We start from the raw sequence: 17,653 nt of genomic DNA, 5'->3' as shown, positions 1-17,653 counted from the left end.
CAGCTTCCCACCCTAACATTAGTCCTCCCCTTTCATGGTTCATGTACCCTTTCCACTCCCTATTCTCTAGGACTCCTTCCCTTACCATGATGCTCTTGCTTTCTCATTGTCTTCGTTTCTAGTCGCTTTTACGTGTTGCAGACCTAACATATGGAAGTCGGGGGTATCTGTTGCATCCGGGAAACCTCTTACACTTTTCGCGCGAATTTCGAGTCGACTGAACACAAACAATATGGCGGCCCATTGCAGCCAAGATGAACAAAAACAGGTGAGTTTTGTTTAGGTTACTTGCCCTTTGTTTTCATAAATAACAGGACGAATGAAAAGGAAAGGGATTTTTTTATTTTTAATTCGTTCAAATGTACGTGATAACGAGAGTTTTGTACGTGTTTTCGTCTATTATGTGAGGAGAAGGAGAGCTCGAATTTAAATTCTCCATGATGAGCTGTGAGATTTGAAATAAAAGTGCGATCTCCGACCACATATTTGCTAACCACCCATATATATTAAATCGAGTCATTTGCATCTTTTTCATGTGTATAGATTATGAGGCAGCGGCTGTTAGAACTTGAAAGAAAACATGCGAAAGCCTTGAGAAAACTTAAGGTAAGTTACAGGAATTTTTTCCTAATGATTCTGCACCGGTGTTGAATTTATACAAAGCAATTCACTTTAAAAGGAGACGGTCTTTTCACTCTGACCAGTATTTATTACTTCTTTTATAGAGAGCTGAGATTACAAAGCAAAGGCGGCAAACCTTTGGTGGTTTCACAGTCCAAGAGGAGACCACGTACGGTGATGCTCAAAACAGATCCAGTATTTCACTTTCTCGTGAATCATTTTCTCCCGGAGACGCAAATTCAAGTTCCCTTTCAGCTCACAAGAAAGGAGTCTGTAAAACTGTGACATTTAGGGATGTTGTAGAGACTCATCAGCAACCACTTTGTGAGAGGAAATCAGAAAATCAAAATGGGATATATGTGGCTTCCAGTGGAACGTCTAAACAAAGATCTGCCCTTGTGGAATCGTGCAAACAAGATGAGAATGTCGGTAAAATAGCACAGATTTGTGCTGGGAGCAACAATATTCATGGTTTTGAAACAGACAATGTGTGGGTCACATCATGTAATGATGATATTGTATTATGTGACAATGCAGTGCTTCCTGAAAACAGTACAGTCATATCAGAGCACAAAGATTTTTCCAAGAGTGAGGTTGACCAAGGCCAAACTTTAAGAAATGCTGCTTGTTCTTGTGGAAATGAGGATGTACAAATTCCTTCATGGAACAATGAAAACAGTGAATCAGCAAATGAAATTTATTTTGATAATTGTGGAAAAGAAATGACTGCAACCTCTGAAGTAGTCGAACCTCTAAGTATAGGAACTGTATCAGTTTTTAATCCAGATGCCCTTAACAATGAAGGCATACAGGAATGTTTGGCAAAAGGTGAAGCTTCTGAAAAAGCAGCTGAGGCACCTGAAAAGAAAAATAGTATTAGCTGCCCCTCTGTTCATGAAAATGGAAGTTTATCTTTAGAAAGCAGGCATTGGATGCATCTATTTGAAGAAGAGTTTCCAAGGAGATCTCCAAGACTACAGTCCACACCCAGCTTTGGAAAGCAATCACTTGTTTCCAAGGATGGTTATTCTACACAATCAAAGAAAACAAAATCATACAGATCAAAACAATCTAGACCAAAAAAAGGAATCAATTCACAAAGCAAAAGTAAAACCATGAAATGCAGTGCAGAACAATCATCAGTAACTTTGAAAGACAATTCACATGAACAAAGTTTGTCCAAGGGTTTTGTGTTCCCAAGACCCTCCTCAGATGAGGCAAAACCTGGTGGTCCTCTGGGTATCATTGTAGACTTTTCTTTGCCTGATAAAGAGTTTGCAAAGTTGAAACTTGCAAAAATCAAAGCTGCTTTGCCAGCTGAGAGGATCAGTAGAGAACTAAATAACAAAAGTACAGTAAAGGTGAAAGAACATGACACTATGCCAAAGAGAGAGAAGGCTTTACAGGAGTTTAGTGGTGGTGAAATCAAAGAAGGTTGTTATCACAATTTTATTAATTCATCAATAGCATCCTCAATGCAATTTGATAGTACAAGTAAACCTGATGAATTGGAAAGTGTCTGTATCACAGACACCTCAGACAGAAAGAGTATCAATCAAGCGCCACAATTCATTTCCACATCTGGAAACTTAGAGAGTCAAAAAAATTCAGAGCATTGTGTAAATCAGTTCTCATCAAGTCCAAAACACCAATATGATCTTCAGTTGAAACATGAGCAAATGAATAATAGTGAAGTAGACTTCTCTCCATGGGAAACATTGCAAGAAAATCCTATAATAGGTGTAAAGCCTTGTTTACTTTATCAGGTAGATGAAAAGTCAGTCAGTGAAGTAAACATCGGGGAAGAAACAAGCAGTATTACACACTCAACTTGTGATATTCCTCTTAAGGATGGTGTTGATGATAAAATTGATGTTGTAAGTGACAGCGGTGATGAAAACAACAAAGAGATTATGGATACCTCAGACCTTGATAATGGAGCATTGAATAAAAATTTTCCACATGAGTGTGGTCATGAGGGACCAAAATTATGTAAAGAAATTTCCAATGATAGGCAGCCTAAATTTGCTTCCAAGTCTCCTGAAAAAGATGGTGTGAAGGAAACTAAAGCTAGAAAAGTTTCATGTGAAGCTGATTCAGTCATTTACAGAAGTCAACCAAGTTTACTTCATTTAGAAGAACAAATATTAAGTCCATCATGTCCTGAACCTAGTGTTGGTGAACAAGCTACTCCTCACGGAAAAATGACTGAGCCTTTAGAGAGCTCACAGTCATCCTGTTTAAGATCACTAGAGGATCAATCAGAACTGACTCCCATGCTGATGATGGCCTGCTTACAGGTACATATTGCTTCTAATTCCTTAACTCCTGTAGCCTGGTCATTAATTCTCTTTAATAGCTTCTATACTCTTCTTAGTTAATTAGTAAGGAGAACTTGACAACATCTTCTACTGGATAAATTTGTCCATTCTCATTACCTTTTGTATTGTTACTGATGACTTATTGTGACTTTGAAACTTAGCAGGTTGAGAGACTATTCTAATGTAATGGTTGATCTTTGCTTTCCTTATGAAGCAAAGGAAAAGTCTGCACTCAAGCCTTGTGACCCATCCAGCAGGAGTTGTTTTTGAGTTTCTGTAGCATAAACGACTAGAAGTATGACCACTCCCCCCTAGATAGGATGCCAATCCATAGCAAGGTTATCCCCCAGCATTTTATAGGGCTTCCCTGCCTTTTTGCTGGTACCAATTTATACTCCTTGGTGGAGAGATAGGCACCTTGAAAGTAAAGTATTTTGCAGAGGAACAGGGTGCAATGACCTGGCAGGTGTCACACCTGAACCTCTTCACCCTGAGTCCAGAGAACTGACTGTAAGGCCACTGCATCTACCACATCCTTATAAAATAGCTAGGATAGCCTCATTTTGTTATTATTAGAAGTGAAGTAAACTTTAAAAACAGTATTTTAATTATTATTAGCACTAAGTTATGTCATATCTGTTTTGCATAGCATCATATGGAGGGTGAATGCAATGTTGTCAGGTCTGTTTCTCTGTCATCATATGAGCCAGCAAGTGGGAAAGATGTAACAGTACCAAAGATGAAGAGAGATGTTCTGGCAGTTTGTTTGGCTCATTTAATCGTCATCTGGACAGTTGTACCTGGATTGCAATGGACTGTACTTTACAAATGGAGTCTTCCTTCTGTAAGAGATCATCACTAAATTTTGTTATAATATTTTGTTTAGCCCATCAGGTGTGATGGCAGAGAGAGTCAGGAGGTTCAATATTTTTTGTGCACAAATGCACTTTCAGCTCATTAAAAGTACAAAAATGTGTGTGATAGACATATTTACTATGTGGTTTTATGGTGTGAATTTGCCATATCAGTTTCAATTTCCACATAGTGTTAAATTGTGTGCGAGCCTTGCCCCACTTTTCTTTCAAAAATAGTGGTTTTTGATGTGATGCTACAAATCTAATAGCAGACAAAGAAATGTTAACTTTTGAATAAAGTTAAAATAATACACTTGTTGGACTTGTGATTGACACTTGAAATAATCTTGCAGGATGGAGTGGAGGAGTTTGTTAGTGTTCAAGTTGTGCCAAGGAATTCTCATGTTGTCCTTTTGGTTGGAGGGAATTTCTGTGGAGGCAATGGGAGGTAAGGAAAGGAGTCATTGGAAAGAAGCTTTTAATGAGCTAATGATGACAATTTAAAACTGGGCTGTGTGAAAGAGCATGTGCTTCAGCTTACATTAGGAATATGGGGGCTCCATATTCCTGCATAAACCGTTTGGGATACCTTTGGCAAAAGGTCATTATCCTTCAAGAATGGGCCCTCTTATAGCTACAACAGGGGATAAGACTCTTAAACTTTAGCTGTACCTACATGTGCCTATTTATGGGTCAAATTATGACATCACAATGTAGTCCACCACAGATCCTGATGCAGTGCACATGGAAATTAGGATGTTTTATTGTTTATAGAGAAAAGAAGCACTTGTCAGAGAATATTTTACTGTTGACTAGTAATATCAACTTTGGCTGATGTGTTAAAGAGAAATTTAGAAAGTAATATCACATGTAATTTAATTTTACATGCTAGATCTACAAGTGAAGATCATGGGGATAGCATCTTTAAGTAAACAGAGAAAGTGCAATTGAAAGGGAAATGAAATGATTAATACTGATCACACAATTAGGTCATTCTTACTTTGGTCCGTTGCAGAATTCTTGGTTACTCAGATGATGGAGACTATTCTTTGGATTTGAAACATGATGACACTTTGTAAGTAATTTTAATTTGTATGAGCTTGTAGGAGATATGTGTATGAAAGTAGAGGAAAACACTGCAAGCAAAGAAAGCAGGCAGATTTTCAAAAAGGGGAGTGTTTTGACCTCTCTCCAAAAACTGATGGGAATGTCGATCCTCAGAAATTTAGAACGTAGCTTCCCAAAGGTGTCACTCTGCATTTCATGGATATAAGTTTATTTTCATCTGTTAAAAATTACAATTGCAAGCAACAAGTAATAATTCTGTGGTGAAGGTGAAGCTTAAATTTCCTTTTTAACAGCTCTCAATACCGAAATGCGTTTGAAATTTCACCCCAACTGCTAACAGTAATAACTACTGGATTAAATTTTGAGAGGAAGATATGCTTATTTTTAAAGTAAGAATTGAAAGCAGTAGCACTTTCTTACTTTAGGAGTAACAAGCACAAATTTTCAACCATGTGCTTACTGTCTGATTCATGGGAAAAGGAGAATACCAAGGACATTGAGTTTGTTATCGCAAACAGGGAATCTTCTGAAGTAGCCTTGACAAAGTGGACGCTGGATAGTTTCTGCGTGTGAGTATTTGAACTATAAGAATTTTCACGACTGTGATAAATCTATTGAAAGACTGAAAGAACTTAAAATGATAAAAATGTAGAGCTCGAGTGTACAGTAGCGTAACAAACTGTTGTGGTCTGCTTGTGGTCTCCCCCTCCCATAAGCCCTAAGTAGCCTTCATTTGACTTGCTGGTTACACAAAATTTATAACACTCTTTTTTTTTCTTTCGGAACGCGCAGAAACTTGTTTCTAATTTTGAAAATTGGAAGAAAGTTTCTGCGCAATTCAAACAGTCCGTGACTCGGACGACGAGATTAGTCTGTTTAAAGGAACTTTTAGTGACAGAGTGCGCCCACAAGAGCACGCGCACCATGCGTTTATATGTCTATGACTGCACAACGGGGAGTTGTTGATTTGGTAGACTTGGCCACTTTGCATCCCTTTGATGGACTCATCCTCCCCGTTTAAAACCCGTGGAACATTTAAGCTTAGTGATGGAGTGTTTGAGATGTATTTACAACATAAACTAGAACTTTCCGTCGTGAGTGAGAGCCGTCTACATTACTGCGTCGCAGTGACTAAGATTGACGCCAGTTTGAGCGTGGCAGGTTCCTCTGTATCGAACAGTTAAACTATTGTTAGGATGGCCAGCTAGTAGTGAATAGCTCGGTTTTTGGGTAGGAAGATGCGGTTTGATCGTCTTTGTGAAGATACACTGTTTTCTTCAATCATGGCTAGGTGTCAAGTTTTAAAATAGTTAACAATAAATTATTTGGTAGAGCTCTGAATTCAAGACAAAAAGTTCAAATTTATCGCGATCACTTTGCTCGAAATTCTTTGGCTTCAAGAGATTTTTTGACATTTTTCTTCCTTGTTCTATTTAGGGTAATTAAACAAAGGCAGTATTTTACTCCAATAATCACTGAAAGTGAATTTTCATCAATCCAAGCCGTTGAAGGTAGTCAGTGCCTTCTCTTGGGCACAACGCAGGATCAACTCTTACTGTGGTGAGTTGTTGATATTGTCATCATTATGATTATAACTACCGCCAATAAAATCATTGTTCTAATCACTGGTCGTTAATGATTTTCGTATAAAGCTTTGTGAGGCGCAGTGAGAGGAATGAGATATCTCTACATCACATCTCATTTCTCAACTGGATCGTGGAGAAAAACGATTTCTCCATGGCTGAATTTTTCAAGAACTATACCCCTTTGTCCCTATATACTTTCTACTTCAACAATGGTACGATTATCTTTATCTTCTTTCTTTAGGAAGGCCAATTGTAAGGCACAAACATTAGGAAAAGTTGTAGTTATTTTAATGACATTAGGACAATTTTAAAATCAACTTACATTTTAATGCGCCTTTGCCTGTCTTTGTCTTCGTAATCGGTATTGTTTGAAACATTGAATTTGTATACCATGTTCAGTTATAGAGCGACTTAACAAAATAGAATGAATTACAAGGTTACTTTAAAAATATTTTCCGGAAATTACACAGTAGTCTTAGTTTTTGCCGTTAGTAAAGTCGTCGTACACTTTGACGTGAAACTGTCCTCATCATTCGTGTTACATCTCATGTGGTTTTTTCGTGGTGAACCTGTGGCTCCAGCTAGTTAGTATTTCGTTGTACATCTTTGGCAGCCCGAGGTTCCATCGCGATTCAAGGAACCAATTCTACTCAGTACATCCCGGCAAAAGTTTGCTCTCTTACTCGGGACGTCATACCGGTCCATTCCAATTCTGATGGCAACCTGATCCCTGGCGTCGTCGATGCCACCCTTTTGAACGGTGTTGGCGGCAAACAGCAGCACCCAGCGTCGAATGCTGGCAGCGCGGCCGACGTAGCCATAGTGGATGTTTCCAGGTACATCGTAATTTACGCATCGTCCACACAGGGTCACAGTTTTTGGGCAACGATAGGGACATGATCGTCGTCTGAACGTCTGGGTGCATTTGTAATCCCACGGCTTGCAGTTAGCGACAAGGTTGGCAAACTGAACGAGACACCTGGGCCAGAGAAAAGTGTTGTACCAGCTACGGCAACTTCTGATGGCTCTGTTGTTTCTGTTACGGTTCATTTGCCTTATAAGCCAAGATGTCACGTCCGGTCCACATCTGTCGCGAAAAAAAATTGATTTTCTTCAACATCTCTAGCTTTTGGCCTACAGTTTATTTTAGTTAGTAAATGAGGGGAAGGTCCCTCACCTTAACATTAGAAATGCCTTAACTTTTCTGCACGTAGCTGTTCGTCCTACCTTCGACTTCTTCGACGCCTTGGATCTTCGCTGACAACATCCGGATCCGTGTAAGGATCTTCCAACTCAGCGTAACTTCCATCCTTCTCAGGGAGCTCCAGCTCTTGAATGCCTGGATCTTCCAACTCAACATAACTTCCATCCTCTCTAGGGAGGTCAAGCTCTTGAATGTCTGTAAATGTTAGAATTGTTAGCAGAACACGGCTTTCCCTTTTTGTTGGTAGCTTCTGAGCCCTGGAGTGATCAGAGCGACTAGGGCTTAAGATCGTACTGCCTTATTTCAAATTTGCTTCAAATGCTGTTTGCTGTGGTTTCTATCCAGTGCCACTGCGTTTTTGAAAATACTACATTTCCCGATCTGAAAAAGAAAAATCCTAGCTAAAATGTTTCCCTTTCAGGCCACCCACCCAACTATAGGTTCACAATTCTGATTCAAAACCAACTTCCAGAAGAAAAAGAAAGGCAATCTGCTCTGGGACTTATTTTTATCCGACCAAATATCTCGCTTGTCTCTTTTCCAGTTTACTGGGCAAGAATCGGTGCATTTTCAGAAGGGTTATAGTTAAACATTCTTCAAACTATTGTCCAGAACTATTGTGATCTTCTACGTCTTTCATTACTAGTTGTTCTTTTCTCTAAATTTTTTTTTTGTATTATTTATGTAAAGAAATATTTTCCATCAAAAGGGGATCTCCATTGCATGGTTTGTACCATCACCGACTTTATAGAGTGCGTCCGAAATAGGAATTACCTTCTTCCGTAAAACCGAGGCCATTTGTCACCAGAATGACAAACATCAGAGGCAGCAAAGATACCAAACGACTTTTCGACATCATTTTTGTGTTACTCTGTTTGTTAAGAAGAGCAAACACTTTAAGGAATGAACTGGAAATTTCTTTATATATGGTTTAAGTAAGTGCGTCCTTCGTCATCGTTGTCGCCTGTGTCAGTAATACTTATCAGTATTGCCTGAGCTGAAACGATCTGAAATCGCAATACTGTGACGGGCTTACTTTATCTATTCCAAGCCTTTCTTCTGAAGTGTAGTATTAATATTTATCTTTAAAGTGGTCTGTGGTGCTGCTTAACTAATTGCTTTTTAAGCACAAAATATATCCATGTATCAAGTAAGAGAGGTTGCTATCACGCCCTGCTACTAGCACTGGATTGGAAAATAAAAAAAAAAATGTTGAATGCAACTACAACACAGATGATAAAAGTACATATGGAACGCTGCTATTTTTTTTTCTTGTGGGGAGGGGGAGGGAGCGCATCGGAGAAACATTTGAAAAGGGTGTAAAGGTAGCCTTGTTTCATCTGATAACTTGAGAAAGTTATTTTTAATCAAGGATGAGTCAAAAATATATTTAAAACGTCTCAGCTCAATATTTATCGTTTAAAGCTGCCTACAGTTACTTCAAGTGGTTTTGTGGTATAGCAGTGCACAACATTTCATGGCTCATTAGCCATTTTAAGTACCATGTATCAGAGGAAAAAAAGACTTCGTCTTTCTTTCAATAACTTGTATCGAATGACATTCAAGACGCTCAATTCATTCGCGAAAAATGGAAGTAGTCGATAGAGTTGCACTAACCCCTGATCACCTTGTTGGTCATGTTATATTCTCTTTTCGTTGAGATGCACGTGTTAATACTCGTTACAAAAGTAAAGTCACACGTTTATGTTGAATCGTTAATGGCCACCAATAATTTCACCTTTTGTCTTTTCATCGTTAGAGTTAATAGGAAATGTCGTCTTACAATCTCTCTTCTCACTCGATAATCATGGCGCATCTTAGTTTGTTATATGACTTGTTAGAGAATTGTATGGGAAGTAGTTATTTTTCGTGCATAGCCTCAGAAAACGGAGAAAACGTCACTAAACATTTAAACGAACACTCCAAATACTGCAGCTCTGCTATTTTGATCCTATCGAGTACTTTCTAAGACCATCATAACTCTTTTGTTAAGGAGCCGTTTAGGAGTGGATGTTAAGCTAGAGCGATGTTATTGAAATCCTCCACATCAATTTGATCTTGGGAATAGATAGATAATAGATAAATAGTTTTTAGAAAGTAGTACAATGATCTGCTCTATCAACTGTGTACAAAGTAGCACTTTGAACCCAATTAACAGATCAGATTGTTATATTGTTTATTGAAAATATTACCTCGAAAAACACTCCGGTTGAAACGATCTGTAACGATGATGCATGATCTATATCCGTCCATGAGAAGACTTACAAACTGAGTTGTCACATAGGCAAAACAAATGATCGCTAAGTTAGATGTAACATATATTTTTTGTGATTAATCTAGAGCAGTTATAGTCTGCTGGCATGTACATAACAAATCAATATTCAGAGAGTTGCCCTGATGTTGACATAACATCGTAACACCTCACCTTGTACCCATTTCTGAATGATATCTGCTTTGAGATGCTTCTTTGCCAAGCAAACTAGAAAAACTGTGTCGCTCATTACTGCCAAACAAATGTTTTAAAAGATTACCGAAGAGGCATAAACTTCAAGGATAAAATATTTTTTCAACTTTAAAAATTTTACTTGCCTCTTTAAAAGTGGGAAAATTTTTTCTTAGTAATGGCACCAATGGGACTTGTTGTTGTAGAATCTTGGACATTAAAACGATACAGTTTATTCGAAAGGTTTATACTGAGTCAAGAACACCCATTCATATTGAGTTGACCCTTTGCCCCTTAAGAGAGACTCGCAAATAATTTCTACAGTATCACCCCTGAATCTCACATTAAGGTAACGACAATAAAGGAAAGGGTCACAAACTAAAGAAGCTCTTGTTTGTCATAAAACGTCTCCTTGTCAGCACCTTACGAAATGTATAGAGAACAGTACGGAAAATATACATACTGATGCGAGGGTGTACTGCGCATGCGTTAAGAGAATACTCCGCACGATGATTGAATGGGTTCAAAGCATTGCTATGTTGCACTGTCCAAAACTATCCCTGATATATATTACAAATATGTTTCTAGGATTATTTTTCATCGACAAGGAGTTTTTAAGATTATCGACTTTTAAGCAACACGAGTATTAAGTTCATGCTTTTTTGGTTGGCTCACTTGTACTGATCAGTCCAACATAATAAGTCATAACACAACAATATTCCCGAAACATACACGTGTTCACGTTTTTCTGATTTTGACTGTAAACCTATTCGTAAAAAATGTCATAACGGTGGTTTTCGTCCTTGATTTCAGGAATCACAAGACATGCCAGGAGTTACGAACCATAAGTCTCCGTACCCAAGGTCTTGGTCAGTTGTTTTGCCTTAAAGCGTCTACTGAAAGGGTACGACCTTTATTTTGTTTCATTTTTCATAATAGTTTGGCTTCAGTCAGAGTGGACCCTCTATTGTCTTACAAATCCTCCCCAGAGTGACCGATATGTAACTTCTCCGTACTATATTTATCCATTATCCAGCAAGTAAGTGGTGAGAAGACACGATTTTTCATTGTGGTGAATTATTCTCACTCATTTAGACCAAGATGTATGGAACTTAAAGGGAGAATTTCAAGTTGAATTTTGGGAGTCAGAGGGTTACAGGTGATTTGTCGCAGCTCGATTCAGGATCATTACATAGTTTTAACAACTGTGACTCTAAAGGCTTGTCTTTTCGGTTTTAGGGGCTTCTTTTTCTCATGATGGCTGGTCGATCAGGAAAGGTATTGTTATAAAATTGTTTTTAATCTTTTTAGTACTCCTCTAGCCTTTGACGAAGTTGTTGTAACTTCAACTCCTGGTAAAAGGGATAGAGAATACGGACATTTTGAAACTCGAACGGCGACTGATAAGCAGATACTGTCTCATCTTTTCTCACTTTGACCTCCACTGACCGATCAGTTTTAAAACCCTTGATTTGCCAGTTAAAATCAGAGCGAATCTGGAGTGATTGTCGTGTAAACGTTTAAACAATGATAAATAAGTCACAACGATTATATGCTGCCCTTACGAAAACGCCTCATTAAAACTTCTTACTGTACAAACAAACGTCGGAGGCTTTTCATTTTGGCTTTGGAGTTTAATTGGGGTGCCGGCCTCTATTTGTGGTCGAACTCAAAAGTAACGATAATCTGCTGAATAGCATGCACTGCTGTGATATACTGCTGCTTTGATCGGATGTGTTAGTTTGTACATGAAAATGTTCAAAGGAAAAGGAATAACCCTCAGAGAGGACCTATCGACAGTTTTTTGCAACTGGTGGACCAAAGGATGAATCATGTCGTCTTGATAAACTAACCCTGGGCTTCGGAGGTCGGGGAAGAAAAAAACTCAAACTTGAATAAATGAGAAAGATGCTCTATTAAAAAAAAAGACGGACCTAACTTAAACGTCAATCTTGTAAACCGACGGCTTTACTGAGCAACACTTCCAGACATAACTAGTTGGGACACTTCTCCAGAAAACTGTCTACGTTGTTCTTTGGCTCCTCTCCCCCTTCCAATGTTTCTCTGCCATCTTGCAGACGAAAATTGAGAGAAGCAGGGGAGACGGGAGGTGTCCCAACAAATGTGTCTGGGAGTGTAAGGTTGAAATATATGCATGCAGATGGGATTCAAATTAGAAAGTACGGTATTCACATACATTCATCAACAACAACAACTTTATTTGAACCCAAAAGTTAATAATAGTCATAAATTGTTAGAAAGATAGGGCAGCCACACTAAGATGATTAATTGACGGATCCTGGTGTCAGGTACTACTCATATTTGCACACACAGATTCTTATCAGGCAATGAGGCAGACTTCTCAGTTGACTTTGTTATTTATTTAATGAACACTTGATGAAAGCACTGACTGATATGTCACTGACATATGCCAAACTTGGGAGACCTACTGTTGCCTACTGTCGCTTCCATACAGACCAGTGATGATCTTTTGCAATTTTCAGGAAATTCAATGTGGAGAAAGAAATTATTCTTGTTTGTTACTTGCTTTGAATCCAAAAACATCCCAAATGGTATGCCTGGAACGCTTTTTTCCAATAGATGGGTAAGTATCGTAGAGATGATCTTTAAACGAATGTGGAGTCTATGATTGATTTCTATGAAAACGAAACTAAGTAAACTTAATAAAAGTAATCACAACAGCCAGTCTGAACAAACAAGAATACCCCTTGGACTAGTTAGAAATCAAACTAAATACATGCAAACTGCTTAAAGCGCAGAATAAACGCAAGTACTAAGTTGAGTTTCGCATGAATATTGATTGAGGGGGTGGTACGAGTTTTCTTAGCCTATGAAAGAATGAAAAGAACCAAGCGTACTTCAACCCTGGAGTAATTTCGACACTCAATTTAAATTTGCTCTTAATTCGATTTTGCGACCCTGGACTTGACTCTGAAATAAAGTTGGTTCCATCCTAGTGTTGCGTTCTTTCCGCGCTATGTGCTTAACTCTTGATTGCCTTTTCTTTTTTTGATGTGTTTGTCTTTTGGCTTCACGACTTGCAATCGAAAAGGCCAATACAGTCGAGCCTGTATTAAGCGGCACCGTATTAAGCGGTCGGTTGTCAAAGTCCCGAATTTGTTTCCCCTTAATCATTGTGATTTCCACCACTATTTAGCTGTCACCTCTATTAAGTGGTCGTGATCACCCTTAACTAAGTCCCAACGGCCAGTTTTCATATCGTCTTTCACTTGTATTGAACGGTCTCTTGAAGCGGAACCACTTAAACAAAGCTAAGAAAAATATTTCAAGTAACTTTTAATCCATGTTTCTCTCCCGAAATCAATGTGAGTTGTATTTTGGAGTGAGTTTTTGTACATTGAGTGATCAATTATGGTATAAAATGCCGTTTTTATTATTATTATTTTTATAATAGCCCTATTCTGTGGAACCTTTATAAAGCGGTCAACCTGCCATTCTCCTTGGGTGACCGCCTAATGCTGGTTCCATAGTAATCAGGTAATGCATACATAATATTTTTTTAAGATCTAACTCGCCTATGTCAATTTTGATCTCATCAAGGTTCCACACGATAGGCACTAACGGTCAGTATATCGCAGCAGGAGGTCAGGCCACAGGTGAGGTGAACCTGTGGAACATCACCAAAAGTCGAAGGCTTGCTTTGATGAAAGTGTTTCAAGGTATGAAAACCGTACGAAATTCAGTGTGGCAGCGTTCTTGTAAGTCTGAGAGGGGAAATACTACGGGTAGCGGTGTCACAAAGGGTCCAAATCCGTCAACGGATCTGGACCCCCCCCCCTCCCTCACGGATTTGGACCCCCCCCCCGAAAAAACGTACGCTTTTAACTTTTCTACCCATCATGAATTTTTCATATGAAGTACTGCAATGTCTCTTTAAATTAAGAGTTGCAGCAGCACAGTTTTCAAACAATTAAACTTTAACTTCAGTTTAACTTATCGTCATGATCATCATCAATAGAGAGCTTTAGCAAACCACGACGACGACAGGAACGAGGACGTGGCCAAACAAAAGATCTAATGGGCGGAGCAATAACTCAGTGCGAGCGATTAAATTTTTTTTAAATTTCTTAGACGCTCTCTGCTAAAACAACGACGTGAAATCTCCCAAGCAGCACCAAAAACTTTGCTACATTATACAACATTTGTTGATCACACAAAGAATAGTTCAATAGGAAAATTGTGCTGGGGGGGGGGGGGGGCGGCATTTGAACTCAATTTTTGGCTTGAGGGGTGGGCAGGAATTTGAACAAACCAACCCTCAAAAGTTTAAATGTCTGGGGGTGGATGTTGAAGCTTTGAAATGATCAACCCGTTATGCTGAACTTGAGGTTAGGCGCTGTAAGTGATGTAACATACATCCAGCCATTTGTGAAATTATGAAAATAAAAATTTACATTTTAACATCTTCCTCTACGTTTGCCATCCTGACCCCTTAATGCCCCAAATAACAACCACAAAATCATCACCATGGTTGTCATCGGCTCCATCATTAGGGTCCATCATGAACATTTTTACAACAATGCTATATTTATCCTGCTTATATTTTCTAGATAAAGTGAGCAGTGTTGGATTTCATCGGGGCTGGCCTGTTGTAGCCTTTGGTAGTGCCAGTGGCTGTGTTCATTTGTTCTCTATTGGTTGAAGACAAGCTGGCTACTCTCCTGAAAACTCGAAAAACTGAACCGAATTGCAAATATGTTTGGAAGTTATTTTGGGTATCAAAATATTGGTTCTGACACCACTTTACTTCTACTGAATTGACATACATTTGATAAAATGTAAAACTGCCAAGTTTATTAGAAATGTGAAGGAGATAGGCCATACATTAGTTTTGCAAATATGTCCAATATAAATTTATATCATCAATTTAAATAAGAAAAATACTCGAGCTTTTTGGTGTTGGGATAATAAAAGGAAAAAATAATATTAATGTTTTCTGTAAACAGAAAATGGTGACCACCACTTATCAGTATTTAAAGCTGTAATCGAGTAGTTCATTCTTGGTTTAATATTGTTTTAAACTCTGAGAAATCAGTGCCATGTAACTCCTTGTAATTCAGATCAAAACAGTAAACAGCGGACAGTTGATGAAAATAGAAAAACTTCTGATCGAAAAGGTGTTATCGCGACTATAACTCCACTTTTCCTTTACTAATTTACAAGCAAATCCAATTTCCATCGAACGGTAACCCACTGGTATGTCTTCACTCTCATATCACAAGTCACTTTGTTTACAATCCACATAGGGTACAACACCAAACTCTTGCCTTGGTCGAAACAGCTTTGTAGATTTCCACCAGTCCTCTAAATTATACCTTTGCAATAGCTGATAAAAATTCTTCCAGAAAATTATTTCTACATCTGTTATATCAACAATTGGTCTGTCATACTCTGCAGCTTCTTTCCTGCTTGGTCTGCAATCTGCGGACCACGGCTTGGGGGGATGATAGCCGCCTTTGCCTCCAGCAAAGTGATAAGAGTTAAAAGGTCTGTAGGTGATGAGTCTGATGTTAAACGCGTAAGGAAGTGCTCTCCATTTACCAGCATCTGCATAATAATGCCAGAGCAAAACTTGATCGTCGGGACAAGTATCTCTTTCGGTGGTTTCTCGCCATAAGTCCATGATTTCCTGATAGTATTTCGTGTCGGGTTTAAAAACAAGGAGACCAGCATTAAAGCAAGGATCCACTACACCAGGTCGTGCGCATGGTACGGCGGCAAAGTCATCTGGAATATCGAACAGTTGATCGATATTCGTCATCAACATGTAATCGGCGTCGACATAAATAATTTTAGAAAATTCAGTAAATTTCCACGCGTGAAATCGAGTGTGTGTTCCTATTATTCTGTAGCCTCGTGGTCTTCCGAACAATCCTTCGTTTCTTTCAAAGCTCAATTTTGCATCCAGCCAGTCACAGTCCATTGCTTCGACTACTCGAGTTTCCCAACCAACTCTCTGAAGTGCCCTTTGGGCTTCTTTTGTCACTGTATCTGCAATCAGAGCAATCATGTTCTTGTGGCAAGAGAACGTTCGAATGGAGTGAGCCAGGACCAACGCAGGAACGACGAAATTATCGTTTACCACAATTGTTAGCCATGTGACATCGCTTCTCGATTGTACATTTTCTTTGCACCATTCTTGCCCAAAACGGCTTTCAATCTGGTACGTTCTCCATTCCTTACGAGCAAGCTGTAATTCATTGTCCATAATTCTTTGCTCATAGCTCATAGCTTCTGAAATAATAATCTTAGTGTATCTGAAGAAATACGAAAGCAGTATTGGTCTCCACAGAAAGATGAAAATCACCACCGCGATCGAAATCAAGACTGTCAATCCGTAAAGAGGCCGATGTGATCCGCCATGTGTTTTTTTTGTGTCCTTCATAGTCAAGCTACTAATAATACTACAGGTTGCTTGTGGTTAGAAGACCTGTGGTTGCGAATCGCCGGGCTGGACGAAAATTCCAATTATAATGCATATACTACATGTTAGTCGCCTTGCTGATAGACTATCAGTCGATTTTATTCCTTGTTTGACAGGATATATGAAAACAGGATCTGTGGGCCACGTAATCTCTCTAATGTGCAACCATTCGTTTGGGTAATTCGATATGTTTTGAACTTATTGATGGTACGGCAGGAGAAATTCGTGAATTACTTAGATATTAACTTTTTTTTTAGCCTCTTGGAAAATAGAAACACCTTTAGAAGAGCAAATATGCGTTCTTCAAAATTAAGAGACTTAAAACAAAAAATTTCGTTTCTTATCCCAAGCGATTATCCCACTGTGTGACAGATGGCGAAGCTTCCTGCCTCGTGACTTAAATATTTAATCAAAACAAGCATTGTGTAGCCCTATTCAGGTTACCAGTTTCAATTTTTCTATCAAGTCTATTTTACCCACTGAATACAAAATAATTAGAAACGTAGGAAAATAGCGATACAATATTTCTTACAGTGGAAATTTTGCTTTAAAAGGAAGTAAGCTAGTAATTGTTTGCAATCCCGCGGAGTTGGTAAACGCCTCAATAGATTGTAGAGCTTTTGAAATATCACAGGCCAGGGAAAGCCACAGTTCTCATTAATTAGCGCGGAAAGATGTAAACATTTAACGAAAGCTCAAGGTATTTCAATTTTCTTCTGTACGGGTAGCCCGTGCTCGTTGCTGACATAAGTACATCTGCTGCATTTCGCAAAAGCAGAATTATTTATTAAAATTGTTCGAACGAGACGGTTGCATGTAGAAACCCAAAATATCCATGATTTCACTCTAAAAGTTAGCAGACTGCTTCATTCGAACGTTTTTTCCTATCGCGGCTGGATAGGTTGCAAGGTCCTCTTCGAAAAAAAAAAAAGGTGGGTGAGCTAAAAACCGCCAAATCGCTTCGAATCGACCCAACAGTCACACCGAAGCCAAAGAAACGCTAGACTGAAGTAAAGTCAGCTATCTTTATAGTTAAATCATCAATATTTGTCACCGTTTCCGCCTATACAATTCTTTTATAGTATATATG

The 17,653-nt window shown here is 38.7% G+C and overlaps 3 protein-coding genes across 3 annotated transcripts; 1 reads left to right on the top strand and 2 right to left on the bottom strand.

Moving 5' to 3' along the window:
* Positions 1–104: 104 nt before the first annotated feature.
* LOC113684682 (uncharacterized) lies at positions 105–15,255 on the top strand. Its single transcript, XM_089184533.1, has 13 exons — positions 105–268; positions 544–606; positions 726–2,921; positions 3,592–3,786; positions 4,150–4,244; positions 4,812–4,871; positions 5,290–5,433; positions 6,302–6,424; positions 10,911–11,001; positions 11,337–11,375; positions 12,602–12,702; positions 13,680–13,798; positions 14,690–15,255. The coding sequence occupies exons 1-13, from the start codon at positions 233–235 to the stop codon at positions 14,779–14,781; spliced, it is 3,354 nt and encodes a 1,117-aa protein (XP_089040659.1). The 5' UTR covers positions 105–232; the 3' UTR covers positions 14,782–15,255.
* Positions 6,717–8,587, bottom strand: LOC113684689 (uncharacterized). The gene is made up of 3 exons (XM_027202082.2): positions 8,429–8,587; positions 7,678–7,849; positions 6,717–7,537 (listed from the first exon to the last, which is right to left on the bottom strand). The coding sequence occupies exons 1-3, from the start codon at positions 8,511–8,513 to the stop codon at positions 7,036–7,038; spliced, it is 759 nt and encodes a 252-aa protein (XP_027057883.2). The 5' UTR covers positions 8,514–8,587; the 3' UTR covers positions 6,717–7,035.
* Positions 14,915–16,693, bottom strand: LOC113684687 (glycogenin-1-like). Its single transcript, XM_027202080.2, has one exon. The coding sequence runs from the start codon at positions 16,522–16,524 to the stop codon at positions 15,355–15,357; it is 1,170 nt and encodes a 389-aa protein (XP_027057881.1). The 5' UTR covers positions 16,525–16,693; the 3' UTR covers positions 14,915–15,354.
* Between the last annotated feature and the right edge of the window lie 960 nt (positions 16,694–17,653).

This window comes from Pocillopora damicornis, chromosome 10 (assembly GCF_964200805.1).
Source record: "Pocillopora damicornis chromosome 10, jaPocDami1.2, whole genome shotgun sequence".
Classification (NCBI taxonomy): Eukaryota; Metazoa; Cnidaria; class Anthozoa; order Scleractinia; family Pocilloporidae; genus Pocillopora; species Pocillopora damicornis.
This window is presented reverse-complemented; position numbering and strand designations above follow the sequence as displayed.